This window comes from Aquarana catesbeiana, linkage group LG01, assembly GCF_042186555.1.
Source record: "Aquarana catesbeiana isolate 2022-GZ linkage group LG01, ASM4218655v1, whole genome shotgun sequence".
Taxonomy (NCBI): domain Eukaryota; kingdom Metazoa; phylum Chordata; class Amphibia; order Anura; family Ranidae; genus Aquarana; species Aquarana catesbeiana.
This window is the reverse complement of record NC_133324.1, coordinates 572896683-572908924: the sequence shown is the minus strand read 5'-3', so window position 1 is coordinate 572908924 and position 12242 is coordinate 572896683. Positions and strand designations below refer to the sequence as shown.

Genomic DNA, 12242 nt, shown 5'->3' with positions numbered 1-12242 from the left:
TAAACATTTTTTCTAATGAAAATCAAGGAAATATGTAGGACAAAGCATGTAGTATACATGTTCAAATTGACCAATAAGCTGCCTGCAATACTATGCAAAATATTAAGTTTTATTAAAAATGAGTAAAAACTACTGAACTGAGTGCTAGGAATTTGTATATTGGAGCATACTGTGTGTAACTAACAATGTCCTGTCCCCTATATAGAGGAAAGTGCTGTAACTACAGCTTTGCGCCTAAAAATTTCTATCACATGCACAGTTTCAATCTAGCTATAAACAACATACTTGGGTAAGGCAGATAGACTGTTCACTTTACAAGGGCAGTTGACTTTGCATGAGACTTTTCCCCAGAGCTTAGTGAATGAGGTCAAGCTCTATTGACTTCCATCATCCAATCATTTTAGATTTTTTCTTGCATGTTATTGGGTATTCTTTGTAAAGTAACATTTCACCATGTTGCATTTCCAATGCAAAGTGCAATTTCCCTTGCAAGACACAATTTAACTTGCAAAGGGAACAGCCTATTTTCCTTTAGTTAATTAGAAAATTGTGGGGGGACACATTCATCTGACACCCTTAAGTGTCAGATGCAGAAGATTCTAGCTCTCTAGGCTGTAGCTCTGCAAGAGAGCAATGATAGGTATCAATGGAACCCATAATGGTAAGTACTACACATAATCGAGTACTTTATGCTGTCATTCGTTATATATTTCTTTTTTCAGTGACTTTGTATCTTTGAAATTAAAAAAGACTCTAGGATTAAGTATTGTTTTTCTCTGATAACCTAGGCATCACCGTTCTGTTGTCACTGACTGTCTTTATGCTGCTTGTAGCAGAAATTATGCCTGCAACATCAGATTCTGTACCACTAATTGGTAAGACTGTTTGTTTTTTTCATTGTGTACCATTTCATACCCAAAAGTAAAACATTGTATGATAGATATTGATCATGAGCACATTTTCGAAGGTTTTTCTGTACTTAGCAAAAAGTATTTTAGGCTGGACTGTATGCAAACAACTAAATACACTGATGAGATATACAAAAAGGAAAACTGCTTTATCTGCCAATGGTTTTGCGTTTTTGTTCATTCATTCTGGAGGTTTACACAGCTATGGCAAACAGCGCAGCCATCCTGGAAACCTGACTTTTCTCTGCTGCAGTAAAAAATACAATTAGGTCTTGTCCCTGCCCCAGCTTCTGTATAGGGCAAAGATTTAGAAGCAGTAGTGTGATGCCACTTTGCTTTTCTGTTCATCCTTTACTGAGATTTACACAGCCTGGCAGTCAGCAGAGCCAAATTTATGACTTGAATTTTTTCAGTCTACTGATTGCCAGGCTTTGTAAATCTCAGTTAAAGAGGAACGCCAGTTATTATTATTATTATTCAGGATTTATATAGCGCCAACAGTTTGCATAGCGCTTTTACAGCATGAGGGCTCCAGATGTTTTTTGTTTTTTTTATTAAAAGTCAACAGCTACAAATACTGTGCCTGCTGACACAACAGTAGATATTCACCAGCCCATGAGTACAGTGTTGTCCTTATACCCGTCAGTTCTTTGCTGGTGTTCAGATCCCCGGGGCATCCAGCTTGGCTGTGGAAGCTGAGTGTGACTTCCTGCTGTTTCAAAGCCAACTACCCACTGTGCACGTGCAAAACCACTCATCCTTGCCAGACTGGACCCACTGCCTCCTGCGGCATGTGTTGGGTCCCAGGAGGTTGCATGCAGGGGGTGGGGGGCTTTGGCCAAACTGTCAGAAAAACGGTACCTGGCCCCCCCTACCTTTCAAATATGTTAGAGGAGAGGCAGCATAGTGGTACATTCACTTTTAAGTGAAAGCCTTCTTTAAGTAATACAGCTTCCTGAGTATAACTGGACAGATAAGAAGCAACAGCAAACCAATGAACCCATTCCTCTGTTCACTTCCCGGTCAGCATGTTCCTTATTGATTTACTTTTATGCAGCATACTATTGCTTCTCCTACATCTCCCATTGTGAATTCTTCTGTTTAAGGCTCACATCAAGGTAAATTAAGTGCTTATGCTACTTGCATTAAAATTACATTTAATGATTTGTACTGAATATATTACTTTATTATTCCACATTGTATTCTGTGCTCATCCATTTGTATCTAGGCAGTTGGTTGTTATGCCTCTTTTTTAATGTTTAATGTTATATAAGTACATAGGCAGCCTTTCACATTAGTTTATTTAATCTTTTGCATTAAACAGCCCAATGCAATTAAGGAGTTAAAAGTAAATGCATCCTCTTGCTTAATTTAAGCTGCATGTCTGTAGGCCATGTTGGTTACCCCTAAAGCCTGTCAAAAAAACTACTAATAGCAGCTCCCCCCCATCCCAAGGTCGCTACTGTCTTTAAATGCTCTCCCTCAGTATCAAAGGAGAACATGCTGTTCCTATTCAAAGGCCATGCATGTTCATTGTATGCTCTCTCTCCCTGGTTGGGCAGTGGTTGTACTCAGCGTTGCTGTTGCTGTAGCTGTAGCGTCTGGGAAACAGGACAGGGGGAAGCTTCAATTAGGATTTTTTGACAGGCTTCAGTGAGAACCAACATGGCATACAGTTATCCAAACTAAATTAAGCAAATTAAGCATCTACTGAGGCCCTTTGACTGCACGTGATCCAAACATTTGAAGTGAATCCTTTTTTTGTGTTGGATAGAGTGAGGAAGGGTTAGCCCCTGTGCTAATTTTTTCACCCCACTTTTTTGTACTAGTTACCATTTTTAGAAAGAAGTAAGTGGCAATTCAAAAATTTAGAACAAGAGCTAAGTGAAATTCTACCAATATGCACACTGTCTAAGTAGGAAATTCACCTCACTTTGAGGAAATTCCTCTAACCTACTGATGCACCTTTAGGACACAAAGGGGTTGATTTACTAAAGGCAAATAGACTGTGCACTTTGCAAAGTGCAATTACACTCTGCAAGAGCAGTTGCTCCAGAGTTTAGTAAATGAGCAGAGGCTCTGCTGACTTCCATCATCCAATCATGTGCAAGCAAAAGTACATTTTGTGAATTTTCCTTGCATGTGATTGGGCATTCTTTGAAAAGTGAAGCTTTACCTCTTTTTCTAAGCTCTGGAGTAACTGCATTTGCATTTGCAACTGCATTTGCAGAGTGCAACTGCACTTTGCAAAGTGTACAGTCTAATTGCCTTTAGTAAATCAACCCTCAGTGAACGCAAATTTCCCAATGGTCCATGTATAGTAAAAAATACATTTAAAGTGGTTTTACCCCTTCCCTACTTTTGGCTAATTACAGGAATAACTCATATATATGCATATATATGCAACTGTCCAGTGCAGGTCCCTGTTCCTGCCATGACTAGTTTCTGGAAAAACCTAGTAAATATCCATGGGCACTGATATAGCAGGGTCTTGTACTTGGTACACAGCCTTTTGCAGACAGATTGCCTGCATTTGCGGAAAAACCTTGTATGTTTAAGTTTAGTACGAAATGAATATGTGGAAATATGTACCTAATGGCAAGGTTAACATTCTCCCAGTCTGGTGCATTGTTTTAATGCATGTGAGTTAGCAAGTGCATGCATTGTGTTAAAGTGTTCAACTGAATGCCTGACAACACATCAAAACATCAAAACATACATACACCAAGACATACACCATTTTTGGCAACACAGCACACCACATAATAGGATAGTTCAATACCGTGTATCATGGTGTGTTATAACACATGTGCATATTACTGCATTAATGCTGCATTTCATTAGTACAAAATGAGTGACACCACAATGTGCTAATGTGTGTAATGCATGTTGCATTCATCCACTGCAATGGAAAAAAAGTGAATCCAGCCTAACTGTACACAGCATATTTTCATCTTTTTTTTTTAACTTTAATTTTTAGTAAGTATGCAAAAATTGGATGTATTAAAAGCTTTGAGCAAATAACCCAAGAACAATCATCTTTAGTTTAAAACTGAACTGAAGAAGAGAAAAATGGCTTCTCTTTGATATAAATATGAGATTTGTGTTATAAGTAGAACATTACTGGTGTGCAGTGCTAAATAACGCAAGTAACAGACTTACTGTATAAATACTTTTGTTTTTGGCAATTGTTTTCTTTGCTGCATCCCAGTATGGTCTGGTAACACCAAAATGCATGCGCGCAGCTGAAAGTTAGTGCTGCTCAACCGCCTCTTTACTAAGGCAAGCATGCTTAGATGTTCCGTAAAACCTCCCCTAGTGCAGTTCAACAATATCAAAACACCATCACTCACCATCTTTGTCCAAAAAAGCAAAATGTCTTTGTTAAATATCCAGTACCATACAATATAAAAAATGTGAAACCTTGCTGATGCGTTTCAGCCATACTCGCCCTTAGTCATAGCTACCATGACTTAGGCCATCATAACTAAGGCTGGAAACAAATCAAATAGTTTTTTAAATCGTTGTATTGTATGTTTCTGGATATTTAATAAAAATAGTTTTCCATTTTTAGACATCAATGTTCAATGCTGGTGTTTGGAGATTGCAAAGTGCTTGCATGCTTGTGGCTTGCAGTATCATGGGCTGACATATAGATCAAACACATTGAGACTGATTTACTAAAAAAGCTGAGAATCTTTGCATTCTAAATTGTGAGAATACCCATTTCTTTTGTCCATTCATATGAAAAGTCAATTACTGCGTACTTTGAATACCCAATCATGTGTAGATGAAATAAGTAAACACACAAATATTTAGTAAATCAGCCTCATCATGTTTATAAAGGATCCTGTTTAAGTTAATTTGAATGGCAAAAATGCAACCTGAAGGACTTTTTCCAATAAATAGATGAGCTATTAAAGTTAATCGAAATGTTCTTTTCTTTAAAGACTTTGTATGCACATAAATCATATTACACAGCTGAAGAAATAACAGTAATCATTCAAAAATGGAGTGAGCTGAATGAGACCAATTTCAGTCATGGTCAATAACTGTAGATGCCTCAAGAAAAACATTCATGCAATTCTTTGGAAAGATTAACTGAAATGTTTCCAATTTGCTGGGTTTAAAATATTTGATCTCTATTCCAAAAAGGACTGATCTAATTGATGGGACTAAACAAATCAGATTTCTCTTGTTTGTTGTAGTTACACTAAAAGATAATCTCAGTCATCTTATTAGAGTCTTCTGCAACACAGAACACTTGGTGACAGTAAAACAAAGAGACGTCGCTTGTTTGTAATAGATACATTGACATATAATTACAATCATCTCATTAATGTTTTCTATGGTTTAAACTCTTTGATAACAATAGAAAAAAGTATATGTATATTGTTGGCAGTAGTAACAGTACAGTAAAATATAATTTCAATCATATCACAAAAATCTTCTATGGCGTAGAACTTTTGGTGACGCTTCAGCTTGGTCAATTAAGCTTTGACAAAAAATCTGGAAGTTGATTGGTTTCTATGCATAGCTGCACCAGATTTTGCACTCTCCAGTTTTAGTAAATTAACCCCATTGTGTTTTCTTTTTATTTGTTTGTTTCGAATGCTACTGACACAACATCAAGTAGGGAACCATTGGTGTTTGAGTGTTCTGCATGATGGTGGTTAATTGTATGGGTTAGCTTGTAAAAGTATACCCAGTCACAAAATCTAATGCTAATATGTTAATAATTTTAAAATTAAATTTCAATATTTTATAATCTTTCATTATAATAATTGCCTGGTGATATTGTAATAAAGGTCCTCCTGTTATAGGCAATACCCTGTCCCTTTCTCCCAGTTGTGCTGCTTTGTTCTCACCCTGTCATGCAGGCTTCTGATAGAGACTGCAAGCGTATGTTTCAATACACATTTTATAGGTATGGTCCACTGTTGTCACCAGAAAGTCATTTGGCTATTGCTGGAGCACATGCATTTACACAGGAACTGGTTGCAGGACAGGAAATGGCAGCAAGGATGCTGAATAGCAGTTGTTTATAATTTACAGGGATTTATTCAGTTAGCATTTATGTCTAATTTTAGATTGTCTCTGATGTCCAGGTCAGTTTCTGCTTTTGATAATTTCTCATCAAGAGTTTTTAGTGTATTACAATCGCCTACTTTCTATATGTTTTGAGTTTCCCTGATGAAGTCACGTGACTTGTGATGAAACATGTTGGGTCGGGGCTTAATGACATCACTGTGCATCAACCAGGAATTGGTGGGAATTACAAATTTTCATGCTGCTAGAGGCTGTACACTGTTTTCATTGTATTGATGTTTTTTTTACCTGTGTGCACTTAGGAATAGGTACACATTTTAATGTGAGTGTGTTTTTTAAGCTTTTTAATAAATGTGGTTTTAAACAGTACACACTATGTGGTATATTTCTGTTTGCCTTGAGTGACGGTGGAGCAGATGCACTGTTATACTTTACTCTTGATTTTTAATGTGTGAAGCACATATTAGTGTTAGCTGGCTACTGGTGTGTGTGTGCATAGAGGCTATATATATATATATATATATATATATATATATATATATATATATAGCAATACAGGAGTTTCGCACTACTTAAATTTTACTCTATTCTTGTTGCCTCTTCATCTTACGAGAAATTTAATTTCAATTGATTCCTAAAGTTTTAAATTAATGGCAATCTAACAAAAGAAAGACTTGATGTTGACTTAAGTCTGACCTTTTTTTACCTCTTTAGAAAGTATCGTATTGATCAGTTTTATTATACATTTTTAAGTTTGCACGTTACTAAACATATGTATTAAATATATTTTTTATTATTCATGTTAAATGTAAAATAAACATTTTCGATGGGTTGCTAATTTAACAAAGGATTTGCAGGAATTCTGAATTTTTTAAAAGAGAAAACCTGAGTAGCTTTCTCCTTGCAGGTGTCCCTCTTTAATTGAATCTCTCTAAATAATGTATGGATGTATAGATGTTGCACCTGCACAAAGCAGGGGAAAAAAAGGCTGTGTGCATGAAAGCAGGCACCCTTACATACATTCTGCTTGTTTGAAATTCCTCTGCACTACTTCCTGGATTTTATCAATGCAAAGTTTTGTAAAATCCTAGTCTACTCTTAAAGTGATGAATTGTGTAATTGCCCTCTTCTGAGAGCCTGGGACATTTGGTATTCGAGCAACAGTGTGGATTTTTACATGCCTGAGACCTTGGAGACAGTGATGGCTCTAAATTATCTGCGCCCACAGGGCAGTCATAATATATACCAAGCGTAAAAGTTCCTATACACAGCCTAATACTGGTAAGCAGTGGCAGCTGGTGTTTTTTTGTGGGGGGGGGCGGCAAACAACCCCCCAGTCTGCCAGTCGGTCTGGCACTTACCCCATCTAGGCAGCGGGAAGCAGGTATTGCACATCAGGCATCGGGCAGCATGCATCTGGCATGAAACATCAGGCATCAAGCAGCGGACATCAGGCATCAAGCAGCGGACATCAGGCATCGCGCAGCAGGCACCTGTGTCCCTTGCCTCCATCACAGCGGCTGTGCATCTCCTTCCCTCCTCCTAGGCATCAAATAGAATCACCTATCCTTTCAGCCAATCAGGTGACATGTCTCAGACCCGCTTCCTGATTGGCCAGGAGGAGGATCAGTGTTAGAATAGTGAATATTCATTCACTATTCTAACACACCTGGGTGGGCTGTGAGCGCATTCTCTGCGCCTCGAGACCACCCTATTTTGAAGCCTATTAGCCTTTGGCTCTAATTAGTGCTTTTAAAAAAACACCCCCACCAAATAAGAACTTCCAAAATCCAGAATTGCTCCCTATGGTATGGAGTTTTTGCAACTTGTCATTAAAGCCCAATTGAACATTAATTTTAAATCAGATTAGCACATTTCAGATGTATGAAAATAAAAGATGTGCAAAGCCTTACAGTTTTTCTTCTTTAAAAAGTGGCCATCCTGACTAGTAAGGTGCGGAAACACTGGTTTGTCCGCAGAGCAACAAATGGTTACGCTTATTTTTTCAGAAACATGATCAAGCCTGTCATAGAGGAGAAAAGTGATGGTATACCATAGATACAGGCAATGCATAAATGGCTATTTTTTAAGGTATACACCTCAAAATGTTGTCTGTCTATATCTCTTACCTTAAAATGGGGTTCCTGACACATAATTGCAGATGATGCTCTGCCGGTAGCTTTTACCTATATAGTAGTTGCTAGTAGGGGAAAGTCAGCCTGTATCTGTTTAGCACATTACTCCCGGATTATTTTTTCAGCTGCACAATCCTTTCATTACTCATGAATGTAGGGCATCCAGCTTCTAGTTTGTGAGATCTTGGCTGGATTGAACAACCTCTTTATTTGCTGGCCTGATGCTAATGGTCTGATGTACAATCTTTTCTGCTGTCCTCCTAGCTTGGTAGTTGGGCAGAATGTAAGACACATGGAGAGGACTGATATCTCAGATTTAGAAAGTTTGTGATCAGACAAATTTATAAGTTACAACCTGAGAACAGGAAATCACAAGGTACTCACAAACGTATAGTTTTAATTGTAAAGAAAAAAAAAATAGAAAAGATTAGGCTTACAGAGAAGGTCTAGTCAATTGCTTTTTGACTATATGATTTTTCATTTTTCAAGTTAAGGATTGCCTTGTTTTTTTTTGAATCTCATATTCCTGAGGCAGTGTGTACCAGGAATAATTACTTTCTGGAACACCATAGGCAGATTTCCAGACATTCTAGATGAGGTTGAATGACAGAAAATCTCTTTGATTATCTAACCCACCATTGTATACCTGCATTTTCTATTTCATCTGGTAGATTTAAGGTTCCAAGTTACGTAGTCATTACCCTCTTTTCGACAACATCATAGTATAAATCTACATACATGCACACACTGACCCAAAGACCCAACTTGCTAGAATTCTGATAGACAACCATGTATTCAATCCTAAATAAGAGAATGACAGGGATGCTTTAATTGTTTGGTGTGAACTTGGCATTTAGGAATCTAATACCGTCTAAAGAAATCTTCTCCACAAAAGCAAGGGTTAATTTACCAAGCATTCTTAAACTTGCTTTCTAACAATTTTCCATAATAACCTTTACATTTTGCACCTTACATTCTTTTCTCTGCAAATAATTAGAGCATATGAAATAGTATATTAGATATACAGCTTTTTGGAAGTTGGCATTTAGGTCAGGACATACTTTGCTCATCTGTTCATTAGATTTTTTTTCCCTTGTGAAATAAGAGGATAAAGCTTTTCATGCCCTAGAATGTAAAAGCCTTGGGGGTTGGATGGAGCAGCTATCTGTAAACGACTGTCTAAAACAATCCAAATGATATCTCCTTTCTGTCACCTAATACCAAGCTGGAAGTCTGGCAATATAAACATTGATGAAAATTAGGAATATTTTGGAGGAATGATGCGACACAGGATGATTAAACTATCCCATGACAATTGTTTTAAAATACTTTTTAATATTCATCTTGACTTGTTAAAAATTTCAGAGCTGATATAGGATGCATTAGACAATATAATTATATGTATATTTTACGTGAAAACTTGAGTGATTTTGCCAATCATTGAAGTGCTTTGCATTGTAGCATAAATTTTAATGCATGACAGATTCTTTATTTGGATTCTTTGGTTTCTGTTAGGGCTTAGCAATTATCATTTGATCTTTAAACAAACTGATAGAATTCCCCATCCTCTGTTCCAGATTCACCCACAGCACCTCAAGACATCATTATGTCAGTCTTAACATTGCAGGTTACAAAGTTCCATAGTCAGGTTAAAAAAAAAAAAAGACACACTCCCTTCAAGTTAAAAAAAAAGAAATACCTTACTCCATCAGAACACTAACACCGCAGTTAAAGTTGAACTATGGTCTCCCATTAAAAAAAATACTGCATTTAATTAAAAGTGCATGTGCACTTACAATGCCCTTGACAGATCTTACAAACACTAGCTGATCATGTCGGGTAAGTCCACATCACGTAGCTTCCTGTGAGGGGGGAACAACACTGCTGCACTCCTACCAAATTCAAAGCAGCAATGATCCTCATGGAGGCTGTTTGCTACAGTGAGATGGGGGGGGGCACAATGTTGCAGGGGGCATGACTACCAGCTATTTTTCAGCTAATTCACAGGCCTATAGCTTGTCATTTAACAACTGTCAACACCTAGTTATGCCCACTGCTTTCTAGATTAACATTGGATTTTACAATGCCTTTTCAATGTCCTGTTCAAATTGCAGTCTATTGCAAATAATGTAATACTGTGAATGGAGGTACAGTACTGCAGAGTTTTGGCTTTTGTTTCTGGCAATAAATTACACTCTTTTGTAGATTTCTAGATTATCTGATAGGATATCTGTTAGGGGGTCCTATTCAAACTGGGGTCACTGTAAAATGGGGCCTAGTACAGATGGCATGTGATTGTAAGGGTCTTTTTTATAGAATGCCTTTTTGGTGCCCTGTTCGAATCTCAGTCTATTGCAAAGAATGTAAGACTGTGAATCGATGTGATTGTAAGGGTCATTTTCTTTATAAAAAACACATCATACTTACCAGCTCTGTGCAATGATTTTGCACAGAGCAACCCTGATCCTCTAGGGTGCCCCGCTGGTGCTCCTGGGTCTTCCCCCCTTCTAATGCCCTGTACACATGACTGGTTTTCCTGTCGGAATAAACTCTGAAGGTTTTTCCGACGAAGTTCCGACGGAATTCCGCTCAAGCTGTCTTGCATACACACAGTCACACCAAATTCCAACCGTCCAGAACGCGGTGGCGTACAACACGTAGGACAGGACTAGAAAACGAAAGTTCAATAGCCAGTAGCCAATAGCTTCCGTCTTGTACTTGCTTCAGAGCATGTGTCGTTTTTGGTACGTTGGAACAGCATACAGACGAGCGGTTTTCCTGATAGGAATTGGTTCAGTTGGAAAAATTTAGAACATGTTCTATTTCTAGGTCCGTCAGAATTTTCGACGTAAAAAGTCCCATGGGGCATACACACGATCGGAATATACAATAAAAAGCTCCTGTCGGACTTTTTCTGTCAGACATTCCGCTCATGTGTACACGGCATAAGTGCCCCAAAGCAAGCTACTTGCTAGGGGGCAATCATGCACGCTTGATCCCGAGCCAGGCTCTGTGTGCCCATTGACTGCTCCCTTCTCACAGGCTGTGATTGATGGCAGCAGAAGCCAATGGATTGATCCGCTGCTAAATCCATGTTCAGTGAGGAGAGGAAGAGGGGACAGCCGCTGCTCTCAGCACAGCATTGGATCAAGATAAGGCTCAGGTAAGTATATTGGAGAACTGGGGGTGCTTAACATGAAAGTTTTTTTACCCTAATGCAGAAATGCATTAAGGTAAAAAAAAAACCTGCCTTTACAACCACTTTAATACTATGCACATAGGTACTACATTATTTTGTCGGCTTCCTTCTATGAAAAAATTAGACTGTAATATTGACTTCTAGATTTGAAAAGTGTCGTTTAAATGGCTGTTGTGGGTTCTGTTCAAAAAGGGGCCTAGTACAAGGGATTCAATTTTGTGCATGCACTGTGAATGAGGTAGGGTCTATGCACACAGAGAAAGTAAGGGATTGAAAGTTCCTGCATGTGAAAAAAAAGTGTCTAAACCATATACTTGATGGACTCAGAACTATTAGGAATCCAGCTGATTTCTAGATTTTAGTTATTTTTGAAAAGACCAATGCAAACTGTTGGCATTCAATAAATCCTGTATAATAATTTTGGAAGGTAAGGGTCCTGCTCTAAATAGTGCCTAGTACAAATGAATAAACATTGGGAACAGGGTCAGAAAAATATTTTGAGTGATTTTCTGGTGAATACATTGCACTCAAATGTTGATGTCTTCATGAGAAAATGGCTGGCGAGGGTCCTGTACAAACTTAGGCCTAACACAAGCAAATAAATTGTGCATACGTAGGTACTGCAAAAGTTTTGGGGGTCTTTTTGTCCAGTTAAATAAATACACTCTAATTTTCTTGTCTTGAATAAAAGCTGGTTGTGCCTTGTTCAAAATGAGACCTTGTGAACGTATTTAAATACTGTGCTTTAAGTCACAACAATAGTTTGTAAGTTTTTCCATTTTAATAAATACACTCTACTGGAGATTTTTTTATTTAAATCTGGTTAATATGTCTTCTGATAAAAATGCGCCATAATAAAAGTGCTTATATACTGCACATGGAGTCACTACAATATGTATATCTTTTTCTGTGAAATAATACACAATATATTATTATTGTTATTGTATTATA

At 37.7% G+C, this 12242-nt stretch overlaps 1 protein-coding gene across 2 annotated transcripts in view; it reads left to right on the top strand.

Annotated features, from left to right (window-relative positions):
- LOC141106590 (neuronal acetylcholine receptor subunit alpha-7-like) overlaps positions 1 to 12242 on the top strand; it is a 251043-nt gene that overhangs the window by 164378 nt on the left and 74423 nt on the right. For both annotated transcript variants that reach the window (XM_073597494.1, XM_073597504.1), the window contains one exon: positions 789 to 875. In XM_073597494.1, coding sequence (XP_073453595.1) covers positions 789 to 875 — 87 coding nt within the window. The remainder of the gene's footprint in view (positions 1 to 788; positions 876 to 12242) is intronic.